Genomic DNA, 27,046 nt, shown 5'->3' on the forward strand with positions numbered 1-27,046 from the left:
CAAAATTTCCGGATAATAGATTTTATGTGATCGCATAAACCTCGTGGCAACTTAAAACAAGACATAGAATAGACCGGGATAGTTTGGGCTACCGATTTGATTAACACATCCTTTCCACAAGCTGAAAGGCACTTGCTCATCCACCCTTTCACCTTGTCCCAGGTATCTGTCACTCGATGATTCATTTGGTACCTAGTTTGAATTAGATATAGATAGACGAACGTGCGTAAGCTAGATTGTTATGCATTGGGCATTTGGGCAAATGGGCCTAGTTTGCTGCCGCTGTCTGTAGGTTATTTTTTTATTGTAGACTTTACGGATGTTATGGGTTGGGTTCGGTCCCTGCACGCACACACTCCGATCGGCTCCCCGTCAAAAAAAGGGGAAAACTCCGACCGGCTTCGCTCCAAAAGAAAAGAAAAACGCACGCCGCCCGGCTTTCCTTCGCCCGCTCGTCTGCCCCTCCGACGCCGGAGCTCCGCGCTCCCACCCGCCGGCCGCTCTCCGCCCCTCTGCAGGTCTTCCACCACCCGTCCCGTCCCTTCCTTACTCTCCTCCGCGAGGCCCCGTCCCCGCCCCGCCTTCTCCTCTCCTCGCCGCCGTCGACTGGACGACCCCAGCTCGCCGCCGTCCGCGAAGGCGACGACCGGCAGCAGCGGCCCGAATCGAGGAGCGAGGGCCCTCTCAGGTGATCTTCCCTCTCTCAAGTGTCGTGCCCCATGCCTCTGGTTAGCTCCCCGATTTGGACGATCTCGCGGTTTGATGCGTGCTGCGATTTATTTGGGGATGGATCTGGGATGATGGATTTACCGTCGCTCGTGCCATGCTAGCAAATCTTATGTAGGCATTTTGGATTCATGTCAAGTGTATGCCAAGTGAATGAACATTAGCCTCATAAGTAGTATATGATTATGCTCATATTCCGTAAGAAATTTAGATTCTCTGGGCAGTTAAAGTTTTTGGCCTTTGGAACGCTTATTCCAAACCATAGGCCCATAGCCCTGTTACTTGTTCCAACTTTGGTAGTTATGTAGTTTGCTTCTGTTTGTGTGGACTATAGCTACATTGGGACGTTCTGTTAGTGGATTAGTGGATGGTTTTGATGTTAGTTATTTCACTTCATTGAGCAGAATGGATGTCATCTATAAGTTGTGAACATCATGTGTAATAGTACTTTTTCATTCCCCGTTTTCCCCTATACTCTGCTACAGTCGCTGTTTATCAATATGCTATCTAATTACCCACATATGCATGCTTCTTTGTGTTAAGAATAATATCTTTTTGATCTATTCGTGAAATATGAAGGTGTTGAGTGGGCCAAATGGCACAGATTCCAAACCTCGATAACGCCGCGCTCAATCTTACTGCCCTGAGGTCTCTTATTCTGATCTTACTCACTTCCTGTGTCTTCCTCTAAATCTTGACTTGTGTTCTTAATCTGTTTTAACCCTGGCATCCAGGGAGCAGTCACAGAAGGAACTTCTCAGCATAATCAAGAGTGTGCGTTTCTCCTCCTGCACTCCCTGTCGCCATCTTATGTACTTTTGTTGACATTGAAGACTTTGCATTCCTTGTGTATCAGATTAGGGGGAAGAAGTGTCTGGTCATTGATCCGAAGCTTGCGGGTACCCTCTCGCTGATCCTGCAGACCTCGGTGCTAAAGGTTTGGTGATAGACTCTGGTTTTGCTGCCAATAAGCGATACATTTCATGTCCCTAACTAATATCTTAATACATAATTTGAACTTTGGGGATGTGCCATGAATATTCCTTCAAATACCTTTCATACATAAACAAAAGAGTAAAGCCACGTTGCAGTTACTTTCTTTATTTCAACTTGGATAGCTCAGACATGTTTTTTTATGTTGATTAGGAATATGGCACGGAGCTGCGGATCCTCTCTGCTGACCCTCTTCAGACGGAATGCCCCAAAGTGGTGTATCTTGTTCGCTCCCAGCTGAACTTCATGAAATTTGTGGCTAATCAAATTAAGAATGACGAATCCAAAGGGCTCCAGAGGGAATACCACCTCTATTCTGTACCACGCCGTATAGTTGCCTGTGAGAAGGTATTTTGGTTTCTGTATATTTTATTTCCATTAATGTACATGCATGTTCTATTATTGTGTTTGGACTTATAATTCTAGTATGGTAGAATAATTTGTGAGACTCATGCGAAATTCAATAATTATAGACCTCATTACAATAAGAGATGACTCAAACACAATCACCATTGTCCTGTATGGATGTCATGTGTGTACTGTGGAATTGAGTGATCTCATACATTACTACTGCACAGAAAGAATGGAATTCCATCTTGTATGGGTGAAATCTGCACTAGCAGATATCATAATTATAGTTATGCTTTATTTGACTAGGTTTTAGAAGTTTGGCAAGACGGAATCAGTCCTTCAGAGTATTCCCATTTCCCGAGTGTATTCCTGTAGTTCTTAGCCCAACAGGTTTATTAGACATGATGCCAATGAATACGACCTTATGTACTAAAATGTTGACATGGCAGGTATTAACTGAACACGTGTTCTTTTCATTGCTGATGATAGGCCTGAAATGTTTTTCCAATCTGAACACCATAAATCTTTGCATTATTTCTTCCCAAATACAGTTTTATCCATACCAGTGACATATACAGTAGTTACCGTAGGATGGAACTTTTGTTACAGATTATTCATATGAATATTTCTTTACAATCTGAATGAGCTTCTCAAGGATTTCAGCTTGCCTGCTGCTTCACTGTTATATAAAGCTGATGCCCTTTTACTTTAGTTCGTGACCCATTGGCTGTGTTGTTTTGACAATTAAAATTGAGAAGCTTTAGCTATGCATTTACACGAAGTCATAATGCTGGCTATGATCTTCTAGCGTCTAAACTAGCGATAACATATTTCAATTTCTCTTGAACTTCGTCACCATTGTTTGGTATTTATAAAGGAGTATCGAATTTGACTAGCCAGAAGAGGATTCAGGAATGCTAACTATCTTTATGTATAGTAAAATTAATAAATTCTAACCTATCTTTTGTAATCTCCCCTGAATTGTCATGTATCTGCAATGCTAATGACCAAGCATCTGATTATGGATGGCACAGACAATTGTAAATCATAACTCAATATAGATTTTTTCCGAGTTGTAATATTCGTTGAGGAATAAATAAATGTTGACAAATTGGCAAATACATCATTCATAGCCCGTACATACTTTTCAGGTGCCAAAAAGTTATACTGTCCTGTTGTTTTGATGATTGGTAGACATTTTCCTTGTTATAGTAGTAATCTTATTAGTTTTTCTTCCCCTTAACTCGCGGATGCCCAAACACATGCTTAGCTATTGTTCTCAGAATTTTGTGAGCTAGGAGCCTAGGACACATGAATCCAGGAATCCACTCCATAAATTTCTCTTTGCACTAAGGCATCTTCAATTTAATTCTCTTTTTTTCTTGCTGACACAGATTCTGGAGGAAGAGAAAGTTCATCAAAAGTTGACAATCGGAGAGTATCCCTTGTATCTAGTTCCTTTGGACGAGGATGTCCTTTCTTTGGAGCTTGACTATTCCTTGCAGGTACAGCTACATAATTGGTGTAGCATGTTTTTCTAACATTTTATTAGTCTCATTGGAGCATTTATGATTTTCAGGAATGCCTTATTGAAGGAGATACAAGTTCTGTCTGGCATGTTGCAAAAGCTATCCATAAGTTAGAGGTATGTATGTATGTCTTCCCTTCCTGTGTTTGGAATGTTTTGTACTTGAAATAGTGATTACTCCATTTGTGATTCATTAGTTTATGGCTGAAATATTGTTATGGATAGACTAAGTTACGATCGACCACTATACTTGACGTTTGCATATTACTTACCAACTCTGCATCTGCAATCTCACAAGTTTTTTGACACAATCTTTCGTTCACCAGAAAGTCTTTCACCCTATTTCAATGTGGGAAACTGGCTTCCATCAAATTCATAAAGTGTTGCTCTTACGCATATAAGGTTTCTTTTCCAGTTTGCCTTCGGGGTTATCCCCAATATTAGAGCCAAGGGTGTAGCATCAACCAAAGCTGCAGAATTGCTGAACCATATGCAACTCGAAGACCCGGTCAGCATGGATAATGTAATGCCATTTGATTTCAACCTTTCATGACTCAGATCTCTAAATTCAGCTGATTGCCTAATTTTTACTTTGTGGTGCTTTTAGATGGGGATTCCAGAGATAGACACCGTTATTTTGCTAGATAGAGAGGTAATTTTCTGTTGTACACTTTGTGATCATTTCTTGCTTTTCTCAGCTTATATGAACCTTTTTACTATTTTTTAAGTGATCAAAGTTTTGTATAAATTATAGTGATCTTAGGTGTGAATGTGTGATATATTTTCTTTTGATGTCTTCTGCTTTTCTGGAATCCATCTTTTATTCATTCAGGTGGATATGGTGACACCAATGTGCTCTCAGCTAACGTATGAAGGTCTATTAGACGAGGTAGGCCATGAAGTTTTTGATACTGGCATTACTTATAAGTCACAAGTGTTTGAACTATTAGCTTTCTCTGTTGAATCTTGATTGATAACATGTGAACGTATGACTCTCCGAGCTAGCATGTTCCTGGCTTTCTAGTATTGCTTTCTCTTAAGTTGGGGTTGATGTGAAACACCACACAGTTTGTGTTCCTTGCCAGTCAAAATAAGACATTTTTATTGCCGCTTCCGTCTTTGTTGTGGCTCCTCCACCAGATCATGCGTGCAGCAGTGTAGGCCTTGTAATGAATTCAACAGTATGTATGTTGTGAACCACAGTACACAACGGGGTAAACACCGCCGGGACGGTGTTCGAATGGAGTCAGCCTGATTGGGGAAGCGATTAGATCATAGGTGGGAGATACATTTGGGAAGGAATAGATTGATTTCTCATTGTTTGGACGGGAATCAGACCTGGCTGCTGGTATATACTAACAAATAACAAACTCAATCTCTATTTGATAACTATCTACTCTATGCATAACTGTGCGATAGCTATCTACACTAGCTGATACATACGGCTGTTGCCATCCACCCTAGTGTCGCAGCCGTCCGGCTGTAGTCCCAAGGTCCACACCTCCCTAATCTCTACCAATGATGTGTAGTAAATTTTAAAAACCATAGAGTTGCAGATGGAAATCACAGGATGCCACCAAAGGCCACCTAAAACTCTGGTTCTAACTTGGTAATGTTTCCTTGAGCCTTCATGTTTACTACCCTAGTTCCAAAATAGATGTCATTTTAAAGTGTATGCAGTCAAACTGCTGTGAATTTGACATTTTAGACTGGCCTTTGTTGGTGGATTTCTGTATCAAATGATTTTTGGAATAATGTGGTCAAAGGTGTATACTGAACTGTATGCCAGAAACATCTACCCTGGATGGAGGGGGTCATACACATTGTTGTCCTAATCGAATGACTGATTTGTCATTTAATATTGGTCTATCCAGATGGCTACTGGAGTTGAGCTGCATGCAGAATGTCGTATCCTGACTGAACTAACTGTGATAATATCTTGCTTTTAAGTAATGTCCACCTTGCTTTGGATTGTTGTCTTGAACAGGAGATGTGAAATGCAGGTAGACAATATCCCTGTTTACTCTTTTACCCTCCTAGTTTGCTAGGTTATGTGCATTGCAATGGTAGCAGTGATCATACTAGTTTTATTGTGTTAGAACGAGCAGGGTGCAATGATATTTTGGTAAATGGTGAACTCGTTAATCTTAGACCAAGTGGAAACGCCTATGCAGCTGCATACTTATACTCGTCTTTGCAGCAGGGTGTTGCTTAAGATTTTAGCTCATTGGCTAGGTCGGTCTCGGTTTTATCAGTATTGTTTGTATGATTCTGGAGTAACATTAACTCAGGTGTATCCGCTGCATGAATGGCAGTGGTGTGATGTTTATTGCCTAAATCAATGCAACCAAAATGAACTGAATTTCTACCATCCTGCCACTGCATTTCCATTACGAATCTAAATTTAAAGTAGCTTTGAATGAATCGTGTGATTATGTTTTATTCGACAGATGTTGGAAATTCATAATGGATCTGTGGAAGTTGACGCCAGCATTATGGGTGCTCAACAAGATGGAAAAAAGGTCAAGGTTCCACTCAATTCAAGGTAAACTATCCTTAGTATGTACTATCTGGAAAACAAACAATGGACATTGTTATAACGATGTGGCGTGTAACAATTTTGTGTGTGCAAGAATTGTTGCTTTGCTGTTTGGAAGCTTCCTCTATATGTGTATATTATTGCCATTGACATCCCACAATATTGGTTTTAATTTTGTAGTGCATTTCTGAAGACTCAGATTTTGCATATGTACAAATACATTTTCGAACCTTCTTAGATTGCAAGTTATGCGTGTGCAATGCTCCTATGTACATAAGCATGCATGGATTTGGAGCTATAAATTTATGTCGCTGATCTCTTTTCAGTGATAAGTTGTACAAGGAGATTCGAGACCTCAACTTGCATGTTGTAGTTCAGGTTCACTCCACTGGCTTTACCTCTTGTATATCTTGTGTGAATAAGCTTTGCACTAATGTTGTTGTTCTGGTTGTTATGCAAGCGGCCATAAATAATATCGTGTTCTGGTCATTGCAAATTGTTTTGACTGCAGGTCGTCCGCCAAAAGGCAACGTCTATTCAGCAAGATTATGCAGAAGTAAAATCAACGAATGTAAGTGTAAGAACTAAAGAGTTTTGCATCATGTTGTGTATTCTTGGTATGTATTATCTTTTAATATTTGTCATGAATGTCGACTAGGTCCACCCAGGTTAGGTCCATGTGGTCCGTGACTCTTATAACTTTAACTATGCTGAATACAATACAATGCATATAGCTGTGATAACTTCTCTTCCCCGAAAGCTAGCATGATATTAAGAGCGAAGCAACCCCTAGCCCATCCACTATGCTAACCTCTTTGCATGCGGTCTGCCACCTCCGCGTGTGCCCCCACCAGATTTATTCATCCACGATCAGTTCCCACCTTGGTTCACTATGGGCATCTACTTTGTGTGTTTCAGTATTTGAGATTCTAAGGTGGATTACATGTCGTCGTATTTTCTATTTTCAATTCAGCTCCAGCATCATGCTTACTCCTGCTTAGTGACTCGTTAGATCTGGTATAGTGGTCATAGGTGTTAGTGTGCCTCCCTTCTTATGGTGCCTGAAAATGCTATAGCATAGTTCAATCACCGGTGCCTGGAGTCAATTGCCTTCAGTATGTGTCTCATGTATACGATGGTGTTAATATGCTGACTAGGATGGATAGGCTTATCTAGAATCCTTCACAATACTGTTGAATAAAAAGGTTCCGAATATGATGTTGGTGTATAAGGAGCACCATCTTCAGCTGATTTTCTTTGAGAAATTTGACTGAATCCCTGTTTGTATAAATAACCACTTTATGATTGATTTTTTTGAGATACTGGGCTGACATGGAATTGTTTTGTTATATAGGGTCATAGTTTGAGAGTTCATCTTAGTCAGTCTATATTTTTGATCTTACCCTCTTTTTGGCAAGATCAAAGTTTGAATTCTTTGTAATAAACAATGTAGTAAGGTTGTTGGTTATATGCATCTTAGGATGCAGAGGTCAGGGGTAATAAAAGCTTCCATTTTCTTTTTCTTTTTTTAGAGTTAGACATCATTTTTGTTGTTGGCGTTTGCATTGACAGGTTGCTGTCGCTGCAGTTATTTTGAAATATGGTTAATGATTCTGTCCGTTATCATATTCAGAACAAGAGTCCGTATCCATTTCGAACGATATGTTTTCGTAGTGTAAATATGATTACATTGGCATGAATTGAACTATCTGATGTGACAGTTTTGAAGAAGAAAAAGGATGGCAAGATCAAAGTTTGAATTCTTTGTAATAAACAATGTAGTAAGGTTGTTGGTTATATGCATCTTAGGATGCAGAGGTCAGGGGTAATAAAAGCTTCCATTTTCTTTTTCTTTTTTTAGAGTTAGACATCATTTTTGTTGTTGGCGTTTGCATTGACAGGTTGCTGTCGCTGCAGTTATTTTGAAATATGGTTAATGATTCTGTCCGTTATCATATTCAGAACAAGAGTCCGTATCCATTTCGAACGATATGTTTTCGTAGTGTAAATATGATTACATTGGCATGAATTGAACTATCTGATGTGACAGTTTTGAAGAAGAAAAAGGACCACTAAGCGTGTACAATATGAAAATATTGTACTGTTAACTTCAGAATCATATATTGCCTGTTTGGCAGCTCTTTCATCTTCACTCGATATATTTTTGATGTGGAAATTCAGAGAACACGTCTCGCGTGTACTTCACATAATGTTTGGTCAAAATTTGAACTGTTCGATTTGGATATTCGGAGGACATGTCTCACGTATACTTGATGGAATGATTTGTCAAAATTTGAATTGTTGTATTGGGAGATGCTGCTGGCTTTTGATGTTACATTTGGGGTAAGGAGTGATGAACACAAGTGTTAGGATAAAATTATAAGTTTGTCCCTTTTTATGAGAACTACATACTTTGGATATCCCACTAGGGAATTTGCTGTTTAGCATCCAAAGTATCTGCATGTGTATTCCAGTTGGTTTCTTTGTTGCTTGAATGGAAGTTATCTAAATATTTTTCATAAACAGACACAGTCGGTTTCTGAGCTGAAGGATTTTGTGAAGAGGTTACACTCGCTACCGGAGATAGCTGTGAGTTACTTAAATACCTAAGTTTGTTTACCTCTGCTTCCACTAATTATGACACATTGTATGATTCAGAGGCATGTTAACTTGGCACAACATTTGCAATCATTTGCGGCAAAACCCGCATTTCATGCCCGAGTAGAGATTGAGCAAATAATACTGGAGGCGCAGACCTATGAAACGTGAGTTTGTTTTAGAAACTTCTCAGTTTTCTTTGAGTTACTTTCTGTGCATTTGTTATAGTTTATTCCTCCCTCGCAATTCAATGCTTCTTGAGTTCTACTCCTTCCGTCCCATAATATAAGATCTTAGTACATCCAATATACTCATATATTGGATGTGCTAAGATCTTATATTATGGGACAGAGGGAGTATTATTTATTAACGCTTTATTTTCTTTATGCTTGCTTCTATTGAATAATCAATTTTGCACCCTGAAGTTTCAGGCTGGTCACTTTAACTCCCTTAGCTTCCTAACCATGTATTCTACCTCATATATTGGATGTACTAAGATCTTATATTATGGGACAGAGGGAGTATTATTTATTAACGCTTTATTTTCTTTATGCTTGCTTCTATTGAATAATCAATTTTGCACCCTGAAGTTTCAGGCTGGTCACTTTAACTCCCTTAGCTTCCTAACCATGTATTCTACCATCTAAACTTTTGGATCAGATCAAATAACCTCTTATTGTCGGGTGTTGCGGTGATTTTGCCATGTGGCTCTGCATGGATATTTCTAGCTGCTTAGCAAGCTGTATAATGGAAAGAGGGGCAATTCTCTTACTTGCCACTGTGTAAGCTTCTATGTTCGCTATATGTGTTATGATGGCAGCATTGACTGCTCAGCTGGGTTGAAAAAGAGTAGTATTCTTGAGACGAGAGACACAAACTTTGGACTTGACTAATTAAAACACAACGCCTCCCTTTTTTTTCGTGAAAACGCAAAGGACCCGCAAAGGTCCTTTGCGTTTCTTTTCATTGAAAAGGTAGAAGTTCAGCCGCAATCCTCCGAGGAGGAGCAGGGTGCAAAAAGATGAAAGAAAATTAGTGAACATCCTAGGTTGAGGGCAGAACCACCCTGCCCTTGAGCACTAGCCTCTGGAGGGATGATGTCTCCCGCACCTGCTCCCTGCCCCCTCCCTCTAGCCTATCCTAGCCCTCCAACCTTGCCGCCGTCGACCCCCGCCCTCCAGCCACCCCAGCCGCTCTGACGCCTCAGGCCCCATGGCGGCACCCTCCCAGCTGTCTGCCAAGACTCGCCTAGGACCTCGCTCTGAGGTTCACCGCGTCTCTGATGGCGCCATGGATGGCAGCAGTCACGTCGCAGGAACCGACGCTGCCATCCATGCCAGATCGCTGCGCCCAGCCCTCCCCCGCATCGCCAGCGCAACCCCTCGCCGGAGGATGTCCCAGGGCTGTGCTTTCGTTGCCTCGACCATCGCCACCGTCTGCGTGACTGCACCAACGACATCAAGTGTCGACGCTGCCTTGTCTCCGGCCACAACTCCCGCTCCTGCACCAGGGACAGCTCCATGCTGCTCCTGGCCGCGCGAGCCTCGCTGCTCCAAAGGTCCCTCGTCGCCAGGCCGCCCCCGGCCCCCGCCTCCTCCTGCAACTCCGATAGCGCTTGCGACCGCTGCGCGCTCCGCCGAGCTAGCGTGGATCATCATGTCATGCACCGTTGAGATGGAGGAAGCGGAGGAGGTTCTCGCTCGCGCGATGGTGGCCTCCATCACCGGCACTAGACCACGTGTCTGTCGTAGATGTCGCATAGGTGCTGTTCAACGCCTTCGAGCTTGTTGATGGCGACTTCACCGTCCACACCCACCACCTCGAGGACTTCTTAATCCTCTTCAGCTCCTAGCTCACCAAGAACTGCCTCGATGGTGACCACTTCATTCGCAACCCACACTTCTATCTCTCGCTTCATCCTTGGAGCGAGCTCGCCCATGCCGTCTCAAGCGAGTTTCAATACCGCGTCGAGCTCGAGCTCGAGCTCTGCGGCATCCCTGCCGAAGCATGGCACCTTTCAACGGCCGAGCACACGCGTTCCCGGGCAGACCTTGCCACATTTCGGCTGTCGGGGCGCTCGCACGACCCTGCTCATTTGCCGCGCCGCTACTCGAGATTGTCGAGCAGATCACCTCCCGTGTCGGCTCTAGCGCGCCACCGTCAGGGCGCTCACGTACCCCATCTCCATTACGCTTGTCCGCGCGGAGGTTGACAGGCTTTGCCCCTTGGCACCCCCTTGACACTGACCCTGATCGCGACGGTGGAGCTAGCGCCGGCAGTGGCCTTGGCCATGGCTCTGAACCTGGACGTGCGCGATGCCGTGGCAGCAAACGCCGCCGCATCGATGCGCAGCCCACTGGACGCGTGGATGGCATGGTCATGGACGCCCTGGCTGGTGTGCTGGAAACCGTGTTGTCCGTGCAGATGGGGTGGCTGTCGCTTCCGCATGGCCTGCCCCTCGCGTGTGGCGGTGCCACTGTCTATACCTTCTGCGAGGAAGGAGATGATGCCATGGCCGGGCTAATGCGGGCCCTGCCAATCTCGTCTTCGTGCCAGAAAAGGAAAGAGTAAAAGGAAGAAAAATCAGTCCTTGGTTGTGGACCAGGCCCCCAAAGCTGCTCGGGCAACAGGCGGTGGTCCGACAGGATCTGTGTCCATTGTTGGCGCTGGGTGGCAGTCCCACATTGGCTGCAGACCCACCCGAACCATCCAGAATTTTGAACTCGTTGTGGTCTTGCACGCATGAGGATGATTCTGCTGGGTCCAGGCTTGGCTCGTCTGATCCTAGGGCTTGTCAGGGTCTGGACGCTTTGAGCGAGATCCTAGACACCCAGCCTGAAGAGCTAGTACATCTAGCCAACAGTGATCTCTTGTCGGGACAAAGCAGTTAGCACCTGGCGCGGGGCTTGGCTCTTCCGCTGACCGGTCCGCAGGGTCCTCGAAGGACAGGGGTGCGTAGTACACCCTTGGCGCCAGTTCTCCGCCAACCCTGGGCTGCAGCTGTTGTCCACGGCCCAGCGGGCTCGCGTTGAGATCCTACAGAGGCCCTTGGCCCAATCCATACCGCCAAGGTCTGTTGCTGGTCTGCCAGGCACGCCGAAGCCAGCGATTGACGACCACGCCTCCTTTCAGCCTGCTCCCAGCCGATACGCCTCACCGCCGCTCACAATGACGATGCGACGATCCAGAGGCCGTGCTGCTGCTCCCCAATCGTGGACGCTGGGTGTGTTCCTCTCAGCTGCCACCAGGAACCTAAATGCGACCCTGCCGACCCCCGGGAAGAGGCCACATTGTCCTCTGAACCTTGCTCCTCGCCGCGGCCACTCGGCATCTGCTGCATCGCCAATCGCAGCGCCACCTACAACGGAGAGAAGAGCACAGGTCCAAAGACTGTGCACGCTGGGGGATTGTAGGGACAAACCAGAACATCATGGCCGCAGAGGTGAGGGCCTATGATGGCATGTTTGCTGCGCCCATCCCGCTCGTGGTGCTCATGGCCATTGCGGCCCTTGTCGACCGTGAGTCCCAGCCTGCCTGGCCTCCCCGCCGATCGTCTCGGCAGGCGTTGACGTTGCCTGCGAGACTTGGTCATGCTTCGGCAATCTTTCCCATCGATCTAGTCCCTATGGATCACGGCCTAAAGATTGCGATTTGGAATGCGCGCGGCCTCAATGCGCGGGCGCTCGCACCTAGCTCACAGGGGAGAGGGGAGCTGTATGAGGGACACCGCTGACCGCATCACCAGCTGTGCACAGCCTTGACCCCCATGCTGCCACCTTGGGTGGGCCAAGGGGTGGGGTGGGGGGGGGGGGGGGGGGGGGGGGGGGGGGGGGGGGGGGGTACAGCGCACACCACCTCCGGTGGAGCCACCTGCCGCTGCTGCACCCTTGCCAAGATACACCCGTCACTGACCACCACTAGCCATCCGGGGCAGCCCTTGGGCGATGACATGTTCGAGGGGCGCGAGAAGCTCCGTTGCTCTCGGTGGCAGCAGCGAGCGGACGAGACGAGAAAGAGGCTAGGGTCATTGGCGGAGCCATGGCTCGGCCAGCCTGGGCTCAGCTGGTGAACTCCACTGAAGCAGTAGAAGAGAGCAAGGATTCAAACTTGGTGATCCCCTGTCCTTGGCGTGATGGTCAGGTCTAAATCTGAAGAAAGGAAGCAATGAACCAATCTGCAAGCTGCAACATCCTTTGTCTTTGGGCCACTGCCATAGCTGCAACATCCTTTACTCCTCCCACATCCGCCTTACCTTGGTGCTCCTCCATGTGCAAACTGTCCAGGCTTCCTTGAGTCCTGCATGCTGGGAACTGTGGTGTCTGTGCTCAAGTTTCTGACCGCCACACAAAATGGCCCTCCATGCCACCAGCAGCTGCTCCTTGGTGGCAGACGGTGCTATTGGAACTTTGTATATCTAGTTTCTAGGAGTAGCACACATTTTATCCCTATGTCCTATCAGACTGTTCCCATGTTCTTTTTAGTTTGAAAATATAAACAATTCATGCATTCTCGCTGATTCTGCTGGGTAGTGGTATGCCTGTGCTTTGGATGAGCTATTGTATGCTGGGATGCACACGTCATAGGGTTAAACCTGTTCGGCCATGTGGTGGTGGGAGGGGAATGGAGGTGGGAGCCTTTTCGGAGGTGTGAACTATCCTTTCTTGCCTTCTAAAGGGTGGAAGTTCTTCATTGATTTTCTACATGGATTTCTCGTGCTTTCTTGGGCTCAAACCTTAGCTTGTTGCTTTGCTGTGATTCCATGTGTCTGTCGGTCTAGTAACTTAGATGACTGTATGCTGTCATTTCCTGATTTACTAACATGTGAAGGGTACAAAACGGAAAAATGCTAATGGGTACTGTTTTAGCCTACCAATTGCCATACTGGTATGAAACAGCAATTTTTTTCATGTCTAATGCCAAAATAATATAGGTCCGATAGAAGATTCAATATTTGCCAGTGGCAATGGAAAGTTTCCCCCAAAATATTTTGTGCAATCCACTCCCTTGTTTTTGGCTTTTAGGATATCAAGCTGCTGTCAATCAGTTTCCTCTGGTCTGTGTTGAAATATTAAACTAAGCTAACCATGCCCAGGTGTTACGAGTACATTGAGGAGATTATACAGAAGCAAGAGCCTATTGAAACTGTACTTCGCCTTCTAGTGTTATTTTCCCTTACAAATGCTGGGTTGCCGAAGAAGAATTTTGACTACTTGAGGTATTCTTATATTTCTTTATAAATCACTGTATTTCTGGGATTTCATGATACTTTGTGTTAAAACTCCATGTATATTTTCACTTTACAAATTTGCAACATACAAAATGTATGTTATAGTCTTGATTCATGTTTCTACTTTTTCTAGGCGGGAAATACTGCACAGTTATGGCTTTGAGCATATGCCCTTGTTATACAATCTGGAAAAAGCTGGCCTTGTTAAAAGGCAGGTTAGTCAAAGTAGCTTCTCTCAACTTGGTTTTCTTCTTGTTTCAGATCCTTAAGCGGCTCCTCAATGGTGTTTTATCTTGTTATTTATTCCAGTTCCTCTCGCATCAGTTTCTATAATATACTATCATGTTGTGCAGGAATCGAGGACTAATTGGCCTGTTATTAGTAGAGCTCTCCAGCTTATAGTTGATATAAAGGATCCTGAAAAGTATTAACTGCGTAAACTTCAGACTTACTTTGGCTTCTCTTTCAAGTTTCACTTATAAAACTTTATGCTGAATTAATCTCCACAAATTTTTCATCTTTCAGAAGGTGTAGTTTATTAATGTATTTTTTTGTTTATTTTCATAACTGGCTAATTATGTTCTTAAAAAGTACCCATACTGATCTGCAAATGACTTTGGCTCTAACTGATGTTTTTGGAGTCTTGAGCTGTTGTGAGATGCAAAAGAATTTTCTCATTTTTAGTTGCTTCAATAAATAAAATTTGTATGAATGAATAAAAATGCTAAATTCCATATTTCCAATGAAGGTTCATGCCATATGCTTTGTTGAAACTTGTTTGGTGTATTTTTTGTGTGTGTTTGAATATGTTGAAGTGTTGTTCATTTTCCCTCACCATGTTATGGAAAATATTCATAACACTTCTGGGAACATTCATTCTTCTGCCTGTTGTGCATTTGTTACTAAGTTTCCATACTTAACTGTGATCGCAAGTTATCTTGGTCATGATAACAACTATCACTAAAATGTTCCTGTTTTCAATCTCAGCCCTGATGATATAGCATACATCTTTGCTGGATATGCACCTCTTAGTATTCGCCTGGTTCAGCATGCAGTGAGGTCTGGATGGTAAGTATATCCAATCAGTTTATTTTAAAAAATATGTTCATGCTAGTTAGAATGTAGTTTGCATGAGAAAATATGTTTAATTTCCCTAGAGATAGATCCTTTTTGGAGAAAATAAGCTAAAAAATCAAACCGAGAACCCTGGCAAACATCTCTAGTGTGCTCTGAGTTACAGAAAGTAGGCATTATTTATGAACTTCCCTTTTTCTGCACTTTTAGCTGTAACAGAACTTTATACACCGTGAGAAATAATGGCATCCCTTCTTTGCGCCTGTATCGTTCTCTAATGATGTTCTCCACAACACGAATGAACTTCCATTTTTCTTATAAGCATACTTATTCATTCCTTATGGAATGTAGTTTTGGGGAGCTCGTTAATTACTTGTTTCGTAATACATCGTAGCAAAAGAGTTGGCAGTGCCAATTTGTTTGATTCATCTGTGTATGACTCCTCCCTTATAACAAGTCGTATCGACTTTCTTATCTATGATGTTATGTTGAGCAAGTTGTTTGCTTGAAAAAACAGTATTGAAGGGTTAGAAGCTGCCGCAGGTTAAGATGTTTTTTCCAATATCAATTTGTGTACCATTGTGCAGGCGATCTATTGAAGAACTGTTGAAATTATTGCCAGGTCCTCATATGGATTTGAAAAGAGTGAGCAAATATTGTCTATATTGAATTTCACTTTTGGGGATATCGAATGTTTTTTCTTAAGATACTGATCCAGTTTACTCATATAGGGTGTCTCGACCATTAGTTCATCAGAATTACTACCAGGTTCCGGGTCACAACAGAGTACCGACAGGTAAATTACCTTGATGTGAACTGTTGTTGCCACATTTTATGAATACTAGAAATGGAAAGGGTTTGGTTACCCCAATCATGTTTGCTTCATAAACTTGCTCGAATAATAGGTGCCAGCATTGTCTGTTGATCTGATATACCAGTTCCCATGTTATTTCATGATCTTACCGAGCAAGTATTTATCATGTGTCGAGAGTTAGACTGTCAAAACTGTGGTGTTCTCCACATGGTTTGATCCTAAGTTATATGATATGTCTGCTGTATGAGCTTAGTTCGACTTTTTTGGGCCATTAGACCTTGTGACATGTGAGGACTGAGGGTGTGTGATCATAAAGTAACAGATCTTGGAGAAGAGATTATATGTAGAGTCCAGGGGAGGACGTGAAGAGTAAAACTAGGGAGACATGAAACCAAGGTGAAAAAGACAAAGATTAGTACTATTAATACTATCATTTGACATTGCATCCCCACTTTTGTCCCCTGGAGAAGCCAAGAATTGCACTGTTTTGTTAATCGAAGTTGTTTGTCGCCAGAACCGTATGACTGGTTTAACTAGATGGTTTTCCCCTATTGTGCTTGATAGCAGTGTCATCACCAAGTTTTTCTTCCCCTGGATTTGTTATAATTGTCTGTTTGTTCTAGGGTTGGTCATCGCTCCCTGGTTCTGGTTGTATTTATTGGTGGTGTAACATCTGCTGAGATTGCTGCGCTTCGATTTCTTAGTGCACAGGTATGTATGTGCAAATTGATTTCCATTTTCCTTCAGATGTGAATAGGAAATGGACTCCAAAATGCTACAAATTCGGTACATTTTGGAGTTCCAAATTTGGAAAATAAAAATGGAAAGAGTTTGCTCCAGTTCCTTTCTACTTCATCCATTATTTTCACTATTTTTCATGTCTAGTTCTCTTTAATGTTTTCTCAAAGTGATTGTTGGGAGTCTGAGTTTGACTCTGTAGATGAGGTTTTGCTTGCAGCTCGACATTACAGTATCACACTACAGTTTATTTCAGGAAAGTCCTGCCATAGACTCGAGTTTCTTACTTGCCATGTCCTGTCTCTTGTCTACTGCAGGAAGGAATGGGCTATGACTTCCTGGTTGCAACAACAAAGGTTATCACTGGCAACACATTACTGAGACCAATTATAGCCAGCAGCAAAGAGGGAATGATTTAGTTGTCTTTTCTGTGCACACCCCTTTTTGATTGTACAAAGCAGCGCACACCCGAGTCCAAGATGGGATTTTCCTTGGTTCAGTTCTAGGCTACTTCTATTCTGCCACCGGAAATGCTATTGCTGGCGCTCTTGCGTTCATCAGCCTTGGTTTTCTCGTCAGATAGCGCATGTACATCGATATCTCCTGTACAGACACAGCCGCGCTAGTTCCTTCCTTGGTGCTGGATGGAAGTTCAGCATTATGTTTTTTCATGTATATTCTCGAAATACACACCTTCATTTCTAACTCTGTTCTGCTTTCACCTTGTACATCAAGTGGTGTGACAGGTATGTTCAGTTTTTTCTGTGCGGCAATGCCAACTCTGCGTCTGTTTTGGTTTGTGAGCGGCTCTGGGTTCGGCGAAGTGTCCGCTCTGTAAAATGGACCTGTAGGAGATTGGTGGTGTTCTGCTCACCAAAGCTAGCTCTCTCCTCTATGCCGATTATACTTGGAAATGTAGTTGGCATAGTTTGTGAGCGGCTTGTCATCAGTTTGCAAACTATGCCAACTATGGTGAAACCTTTTGCAGTTTGCAGTTATCTGCTCACAGATTACTGGAAAGCTACATTGGTCTGATTGATCGAATCGAGCTTGTCGTGGATGCCAGAGGAAAAGGTGCTTTAGAAAGTTGAGGCACAAATTATGCTGAATTTCTGGTGCAGGCAGGGACAGTTGGGGCCAAACACCTCAGTTGGTCTAGCACGTCAACGCTTGATTTATCTTCTGCTACACTGGATGGTGGACTTCACATGCTCAAAGCGACTAGACATTTGAGATTATCAGCATAATATCGATAATTCTTCTGGAAGCCTGGACGACCAACGGCGCTCTCTCCCGACCCTCGCTCCTCATGCCTTGCACCAATCTTCACCGCAGCTTGACGACATGGAGGTGAAACTGGTCTGAGCCCAACCCATCTAAATGAGAGCAGAAAACTAATAAGAGCAGCCCCATAGTTATCAAAATAAATAAATTACATAACCAAAAAATAAATAAGAGCAGCCCAATACGTTACCTCAAAAAAAGCAGCCCAGTCACGTACAAAGCTTGACCTAGCAAGAGCGTACGTTCGCACTTCTGTCCCAGAAAATTCGCACGCATCCATCCACCATTGCAGCGTCTCCAGGCAGATCACGGGAGATGCTAGCCACCCCGCCCAGGTCCCTCTCATCGTAAGTTGTAGGGGCGCGTTTTACTTGAGGCTATTCGAGCCGGTTTTTTCTTCTTTTTTATTTTCTTTTGTTTCTTCTCCATTTTTTTCATTCTTTCTTGCATTTCGTTTCTTTTTTTTTCATTTTCATTTTCATGTTTTTTTACTTCTTTTTTTGGTTTTCTTTGTTCTTTTGGATATTATTTTACATTTTTTGTACATTTTTTGAGCATCAGTGCAGACACAAGCGCTCATATACACGCGCATACACTCACCCCTATGAACGCACACACGCACACCCTACCCCTATGAGCACCTCCGAGAGACTGAGCCGGCATATCATCTTCAGATTTACGAAGTCACCGTAGGCGCCTCGTCGTCGACGGGAACGTCTCCTCCCACTGAAAGTGCATCGCCAGAAATCCTGAAATAAATCCAGGAATAATGCGAGCATCAGGATTTGAACCCTGGTGGATTGGGGATACCACTGTCTACCTAACCAACTCAACCACAGGTTGATTCGCTACATTTTTTGTACATGCCAACAACATTTTTCTAATACACGTCTAACATTTTTTTCAATGCAAAGTAAACATTTTTATAATACATGGTCAACATTATTTCATAAATATTTTAAACATTTTTCAAATACAAGATTAACATTTTTTGAATGCATAGTCAACATTTTTTCTATACATTTTAAACATTTTTTAAATGCTTCATTCACAGTTTTCAAATAAAAAGATTAACAGTTTTTGAATACATAGTCAACATTTTTTTTCTTTACACATTCAACATTTTCCAAACGCTTGATTAACATTTTTCACACACTTGTTCAACATTTTTTAACTGCTTGACTAAATTTTTTATATACATGATAAAAAAGTTTCATCATTTTTTTAATACATGGTCAACATTTTTTCTATACACATTTAACATTCCCGAAATGCTTGATTAATATTTTTAAAATACTTGTTCAACATTTTTTTGAAAATGTTTGATTAACATTTTTATATACACGATAAAAAAATCATCATTTCCAATTACTTATTCAACATTCTTCAAATACTTGTTCAAAAAATTTCAAATGTGTTTTGTAGAGTGCTTTTTGTAATATATAGAATATTTTAAGTATAAAGAAAGGTACAAAAATAAAGCAAAAAACAAGAACAGAAAACAAAAAGGAAAAAAAAGAGGCAGTAGCCTGCCACGTCTGTGGGCCGGACCATCTCGCTCCCCCTTTAGCGAGTCGGAAGCTGGAGTCGCTGAAGGCGAGATATAGGGGTGCCCATCCATCATGCCGCCACTGCTAGCGTAATCACGCTGCACGCACGCATGGCGCATCCATCCACCGCGCCGCTGGACGCCGTCACCCTGCCACGTTATCGTCGTCCTCTTCCAGACAACGCCATCCTCGCCTTGCCATGCGTCGTCGCTGAACACCCCAGCCCCGCCGACGCCGTGGCGACACCGGCCATGCCAAGCACTGAAGCACACAGACGCAGACCGCCGAGGCCACCTATGTCGAGCTCCCATGCTGCTTGTGCTCAAGGTGTGTGTCTGCGCCAGCGACTGGGGCCACCTCCGTAGTGCTTTTCCTCCTCCAGTCTCGACCACATCCAAGAGCTTTCTCCCCAACGTCCCGACGCTCGGAGCTCCTTGACCATGTTCCCGATGCCACCTGGCACTAACCAGCGCCGCCGGGGCCGGCGAGCCAGCCGACCGGCCCGGGCCAAAGGGCTTCAATCCTTCCTTTGCCATTTTTCATCTGCAGATAAATCTCACCATTCAGAAGTGAAATGTTAGTGTCCTGTGTTTTCTTCTGATGAAGCAACATCTGCTCTGCAGTTACACCTACAATGATGATTTGTCTCTTCAGATTTCACTGCTTCCTTTGCCACTTATCAATTATCATCTGTATATTCTTGGATCCTACACTGATGAACAAGGACAAATAAATAAAAAGAAGTCTCAGACCTAGCAATCATAATAACCCCAAACCATCGTGGGACCCTATAAATTTAAGTGATGCCTTGGTTTGGAATGTTGCACCTGTTCGGCTCACCTGCGCATTATTAGCTCAGGCGAAAGGGACTCGTGAGCGTCGTTAACCTATTTGTGAGTATGCAATATGGTTAAGATGAAAGAGCATTTTTCTGTATGAAGCAACGTTACAAGTTTGAAACGCTGAATAGGGTCCGATCAGAGTGGGGCATATATTTGCAACATTCACTCACAAGGAACAAACCATGTGTACCAGCATTCTGATATATATAAGCACAAGATGACCTTCAGCGCAGCAAAACCGCAGAAGTTCAGCAGAATTCTGATGGTCTCTGCTCCCAATTCCTGAGTGAATATGTTCAAAGATTACAGTAGACATCGCTTTCTAAAAACACCTTGGTAAATAGACAGTGATGCTAACAGTGATCCTTCAGAAGTTCATCCATTTAGGCAGTGATGCTAACAACCATCCTTTTAAGAAGTCATTCATTTATTTGTGTTATTTTCCATTTGTGTCGCCCAGGATGGTGCTTCATCTTGTTTCAACAATTTGTACTTTCTCATGTAAACAGAAAACAATTTGTAGTTTATCAGGTACAGTGGGAGACACAAAACTTTCTAAATCGCTGTCTTCCGGTGCTTAATTGTTTGCGAGCAGCTTACTGGCTGTGCCAAATATAGGGGCTATATCAACAGGCACCTGAAAATGAACATACATAATAAGTAAAACTCCATTCAGCTAAACATATGAACATAACAGATGAACATCATTCAGCGAGTAGATTATTAAGAATTTGCATTTGCTATTGAAAACATTATAACTTGAGTAGTACCTGCATGTGTTCGATTTTCTCCAATGCCACACGCAACGGCTGCGTCAAGGTTGCACGGGACTGAAGGAGAGACTGCGCGGCAGGCTTGTCGCCCTTTGCCTGTATCGTCATGATCTCTCTGCCAAGGCTTTCAACAGCTTCCTCGACCTTTGAGGACATAGAATATAGTGAGGAGCAATAACAAATAAATAAATAATGATAAGTATATATATCCTGTTTTAATGAAATTTACCTTTGTAAAGTCAATTGAGAATTTTCCGTCAGAATGCAAGATAAAAGCTCCTTTGTCATACAACCAGTTAAACTGCAATGCCTGTCCCTTCCTACATTCACAGAATAACAGTTAGATTATCATCCGAGCACAAGGAACCATGAGAAGTAGTATGCTTGCTAAGTTTTCCGTAGTTTGCTAGGGCCTCGGAGGGAAGATACACACTTACCCATGAGCTTCTTCCAGTCCAAAGCGAATCGACCGGAAGCATCCAGCAAGGAAAGAAACATACATAGATTTTGATAGACTCTTAGGAAGCAACCCCTGACAGAACAGAAGCAAACGAGAAATTATGTGATCCATTTCAAGTATTATATGATTGCATACAAAGGATATAAGGAAAGGAATATGCATCCCCAATATTCCCTACAGAAATAAGAAGATTTGTCTAGCTTGGGCCCCAGAACACTGGGCTGTAACACAAGTGCCATGATACCCTGATAACTGATGAAGTAACTGACCTTGTTTATAAGAAAATTCAGCGCCCACAGACCAACTATATCAGCTTTTGCCTCCTCCAATGCTGAATGACATTCTTGAAGTTCCTGTACATTTATCAAAAAAGAAAGGAGAGTCAACAAGTGGCATCAGATAGGATATATCACTCTTTTCTTTTTCTGTCATAGCACCTAATCGAGCAAGTCTTTATCTAAATTGCTACTTGCACACGTACCATTCTAACTGTGGACTTTTTACCACCAGGAAGGGTTATGGAATGAGGTCCAATTCCATGGCAGCACTCATGGCAAACAATATGTGTATAATAAGGCTCAAAATCAACATATTCTTTCTGCTCCTCTCTGATGCAGGCATTGGCTATAGGCTTCAAGATATTCTTGAACCTGAATGATAAATAAAATTTGAATTGCCAATGTCAGCATGAACTCCCTTTTCGCTTGACAAAAGTGTAAACTATATAACATCAGCTAAAATGAATAAACAAAAATCAGTGAAGGCATACTTGGCTTCTGAAATGTTCTTAAGCATAACCATTGAAGTTCCTCGCTCATTCACAATCCGCTCATCATTTGGCAAATTGAAAGCTATAGTTTGAGGACCTTTCACATCCTGCCACAGAAGCACTTGTTTAGTTCACATGAAGCTGTTGGCCAAAGATATGAAAAATGTGGATAAACAATTCATTTCCACTAACATTGACGAGTTCTTGACCTTTTTCAGCCTACCAATTGCCTAAAGTAGCCTGGATGAAAATAAATATACTTCTACCACAAGAGACAAAAATACTAAATCTCCAAGAAATTTTGACACAACAATAACTATTAATCTACTACAAAAAGGACGGAAATACTAAGGATCTCCCTATAACAGTATGGTGCAATGGTTGCTGACATTAACACGTTAAAATACTTGGATGACAACCATGCCAGAGAGATAGTAGTCAGGAAAGCATGGAGTCTACACGAATCCAAAGCAAACAAAAGGTATTTCTTTCATGAAATCCTAGTGCTTCCTCACTCATTAATCTTACAGTGTTAAAGAACAAAGAAGAATTGTTTAATTCTCTCAGGGATTTAAGGACATAAGGTTCTTGTCAGCTTTTCATCTATCACCAAGCAGAATGAGAAGACAAGCCTAATTTTACTTGTCTACAAATGTCAGATGATTTGATAATAATGAGTTCACACCAACTGAATTGCAAGGAAAAACTAGGACAGTCATGAGATTTTTTATTTCTTACCAAACATTGATTGAACTAGGCTTTTTGTCTACAAGAAGCAAGAGCATGTGAAAAGTAACATCAACATAGAAACATACCCCAGAGTTGTAAAGAAGATTCATCACGCGAATTGGAGCAGCAGATACATTGTCTGATTTGTAAATATTGTCCAGTGGAAGATTTTTCTCCAAATCCTGAACCCAGATCAAAGTTGGTGTAAATGAAAGCTTAATATTTCCTTGAAAAATCAATCAGAATTACCTCGAGTTGATCACCAAAGAGTTTAACTTGAGAAGTTGCAACGTCGTCCCGCACCCCAACAAATGCTTCAAAGGTTGCCTTCGAAATAGTAGAATTATTATTACTAGTATAACAAATGAAATATTTTATTGAACTCTAGGTCTAGGCATAGTATGGAGATGAACAGACCTAATTCAATATTTCCCCTCTTTTCTACATGTGCTTATTGTTTTTGTTATGCAATGAGTCGTTGTATTGGCCACAGTGGTCAGTGGGGCAAACATTACGTGGAGGGAAATATAAAGTAAAATCCCATAGGAAAGAGAAATGCAATCTACTCTAACTGGACAGCGTGACCACTTTGCCATATATATATGCTAATATTGCCTTGTGGTGATGGCTGGTGCCTAGTTGATTTTGAACTAAAACCACAACAAGAATTATGGAACTGAGGGAGTACTTATACTAAAATCCAAGTGGTTAGGCCAAATAACATTGGCAGTCTCAGCATGAGTGCATAATTAAATAGAAGAACAGATGATCACAGCCCATAGAGAATACACATAAATTAAATTACATGGCAATTAGTCCATTAGTCAAAAATATTGCTGACTTGATGTACATTAATGAAGAACATGCTTTAGCAAATTTGCCTAGATGGTAGCCTAAGTAAGAAAATAAAATTGAGTATGGAGAAAGTTGGCAACATGTGGTGTCTGAAGCTAATATTAGTGTAGCCACTGTTAATCTGCTAGCATCAGTTGCACAAACTTGAAGAGTGTCCAAAAGAAGACACATGACAGAAACTTCAAACTTCGAGCTTTAAAAAAAAAACTTCAAACTTGTGCCTGGTGTTTAGTGCACTTCATTGCTAGACTCACCAATAGACAAAGTGATGCAAGAACAGGTGGGACAAGGATCCTAAAATACCTTATAACTAAACAGGCCATCTTCATATGTCTCGTATGGGCCAATGGTGACATCTATGTTGGAGTCCTGGAAACATGACAAGAATGCCAAATATAGAGCTAGCATCAACTAATATTGATATAAATAAAAATAGAAAAGAAATTTTACTGCTAAAAATAACAAGTATATCCCATTTCTCTAACAAAGTTAACAGCTATAATCACTCAAATAATGTATTTAAAGAGAAATGAATGAACTAATAAAACTGAGAATGAGGATACTAACCAACTCCATCCAAGCTATGTCAGATTCATAGTAATCATTTGAAAGAAAAGCATTTGCCTTGGTTCTGAGCAAATTCTTCAGGCTACAAGATAAAGCGAGCACTGCTTCACAGAAATGAACTAAAACTTTCACAAACTGAAAGATGTTAGGTTACTAGCTTACCTTGGACAATCAGAACAATCTGATGCTTTAAGGAGAAGCTCGGCAGCTTTCTCAAGGGATGCTTTATACTCCTTGGAATATGGAACAATAAAAAGATCATCTGAAGTATTGGTTTGATTTGGTCCATCTGACTGTGCTACTGATGTAGTCAATAAAGCATCAGGCCGTTTTATGACAGTAAAGAATCCAGTTGCATCTTTTTGTTCCTTATCAGTTAGTCCACTTTTCCATAAATCAAACTCCTACAGACACATTAAGAATGTGGAAACCGGTCCAATATTAGTTAGAAAGAACACATTTGATGTACAATTATCATAAGCAGAAATTGCACTGAAGTTTTATTATTCACTCGAAAGATTCTCTACTGGATATTTTAAGCACTGAGAAGTGACTAAATATGGCGGTACCATTTTGTTCATGTCAGCAGGATAGAAGTTCGCGCCACGAGGCTTATCTAGAGGGAATGCTGCACGATACTCAAGCCCCTTCCATCCTGAAATTGGCTTGGTGGCATCTGTGAGCAATTTCACAGCCGAATCGGCAGTGGATAGAAAAGCCTTATTTTCATCAAGGCAGGACCTGTTTGAGAAATATCAAAACGGTAAACAAATATCAGCATGCTAAGAAATATAAAATAGTTATAAAGAAATCTAATTAGAAAAGGTTAAAAAGAATGTGAGGGATAAGAAATGCATGAAATTAGATAGCAGAAGCTGGTGTCAACAAAAGAAGAAGAAACCGGACAAGACCAACATGAGTAACTACGATCTCTCTAAGCATTTTAGTTTTAGGTTGCACTTTCTCTTTTATATCCACAGCTGATAAAATCACAACTCAGGCAAAAAGCATGTGGGCATATGCTGCATTTACTATCACCATTTTGTTTGCAGAAATTTGCTATCTACACTGCAAGACTTTAAGTTGCAGTAGTGCATGTTGACATCGCAAAAAACTTGTGAAAAATTATCTCATGGGTGAAATGCAGTAACACTGACACGCCATGGAAACCTCTCAAAAAGGGGGGTGGCACTGGTACTAACATACATTCAGAGATGATTGATGGCAAATAAACCCAAGTCCCATGCTTTAACTCTCACAATGCATATCTTCCATTCCAGTTATGCACCTATCTCAGAGTCTAACTTATAACAAGAAATTGTTCAATTGTGTATATAGCCACAAGGAAGGAATGAGAAAAGTAAAGACAAAAATATATAGTTGATGATAGCAACTTCCCAAGATGAAATTTTCAGTGAACATGCTAGTAAATTCCAATCAATGAAGAGAAGCTTGATTAGAGAATAACATATTACCATGGACTTTTATTAATAGAGTAATATGCCCACTTCAGACTATCAAGGGAGGAGGAGTCAGCGTGTGCTTTTAGCCAGTCTCTTAGCATTGTGTTGCTATTCCATACCTACTCGAGAAGAAAAGTAGTAAGAAGTTGCAGAATTAAATTACGCAAGAACTATACAGTGCAAAACTAGTGAGCATGTTATGAATCATAACTATACATGAGACATCTAACCAATATGAAATAGAACTAATATCTGAACAGTATATTATGCAAGAACTAACCTGCTCATAAAATATTTCATCAATAACCATTGATGCTTTAAGAATATATCCCAAGGCTTCTTTGTCTCCTTCAGATAGAGTAGTCAACTGTCAAAATGAAAGTATCCATAACAAATGTTAATCAAATCAATGGCCAAAAGGTACATGCTGACATATAGACTCACTTACCTCTGGTTCCAAATGGATGGGAGCATAACGACTAATTTGCTTTTGTAAGGTTAAGCTGCGAGACTCCGTGTTATCTTTGTACCTAAAGAAGGCATGAAAGGTTTAAGAAAAAGTATTTAAGAGAAATGTAATGCAACAGGGTTCACCAAAGAATTAGGATCTATTGAACTGAATTACTTGAAAGTGGCAATTGGCAATAGAGGGAAGACAAAGAAATCATTCTTTCAAGTTCTAAATCCAGCGATTAGTTAGCAAGGAGCACATATGCTTGAAACATATAGTGCTTTGGGCTTGTTTGACCAAGTGGGGAGATCTTGGTTAGAGTGGTCACATAGGATAGCTCCATTACATGACTTCTTTGGGAAAGGCCTCACTCAGGAGATGTTAGAGTGCCATTTAGGTTCCTCAAATTTTCCTTCAAGTTAGAACAGTAGCTTTCTGTTATGACCAGCATATTAGGGGCTTAGCCAAGTGGGTTATGGCCCAAGTATCTTAATCATTATTAGGGGCTTAGCCCAATTATCTTATCGTATTAGGATCGTTTGCTTAGGAGTCAAGTAAACCTCTCTATATAAGGAGAGGAGATGTATCAATCTAATCAAGCAAGAAGCAATCAATATTTGCTCGGCTTCCCTTAGGGAGCCGGGAGACCTAAACCCTAGCCGCCTCTTGCGTCCGCCGCCGTCGCACCAGCCGCAAGGACGGCGCCCAGCCGCCG

The 27,046-nt window shown here is 42.1% G+C and overlaps 2 protein-coding genes across 2 annotated transcripts; one reads left to right on the forward strand and one right to left on the reverse strand.

The window, feature by feature from the left end:
- The first annotated feature begins 363 nt into the window (after positions 1–363).
- LOC125515071 (vacuolar protein-sorting-associated protein 33 homolog) lies at positions 364–17,343 on the forward strand. The gene is made up of 23 exons (XM_048680491.1): positions 364–688; positions 1,306–1,374; positions 1,461–1,500; positions 1,583–1,663; positions 1,873–2,067; positions 3,465–3,575; positions 3,650–3,715; positions 4,014–4,121; positions 4,206–4,250; positions 4,431–4,487; positions 6,049–6,143; positions 6,464–6,515; positions 6,649–6,708; positions 8,664–8,726; positions 8,796–8,902; positions 13,828–13,950; positions 14,096–14,177; positions 14,316–14,386; positions 14,950–15,030; positions 15,624–15,681; positions 15,768–15,832; positions 16,474–16,561; positions 16,906–17,343. Exons 2-23 carry the CDS (start codon positions 1,322–1,324, stop codon positions 17,005–17,007), a joined length of 1,803 nt encoding a protein of 600 aa, XP_048536448.1. The 5' UTR covers positions 364–688; positions 1,306–1,321; the 3' UTR covers positions 17,008–17,343.
- Positions 17,344–20,447: 3,104 nt separating this feature from the next.
- LOC125515072 (nudix hydrolase 3) lies at positions 20,448–26,410 on the reverse strand (the record flags this gene model as incomplete). The annotated part of the gene is given in 16 exon segments (XM_048680492.1): positions 20,448–20,901; positions 21,035–21,181; positions 21,267–21,357; positions 21,475–21,569; positions 21,767–21,850; positions 21,979–22,147; positions 22,267–22,373; positions 23,082–23,177; positions 23,245–23,322; positions 24,154–24,219; positions 24,418–24,499; positions 24,580–24,821; positions 24,987–25,158; positions 25,893–25,999; positions 26,161–26,247; positions 26,329–26,410. Coding segments are annotated over 16 exon segments (1,765 nt in total), but the record flags the coding sequence as incomplete, so codon positions are not given.
- Positions 26,411–27,046: the final 636 nt, after the last annotated feature.

Source organism: Triticum urartu, chromosome 6 (assembly GCF_003073215.2).
Source record: "Triticum urartu cultivar G1812 chromosome 6, Tu2.1, whole genome shotgun sequence".
In the NCBI taxonomy this organism is placed as follows: Eukaryota; Viridiplantae; Streptophyta; class Magnoliopsida; order Poales; family Poaceae; genus Triticum; species Triticum urartu.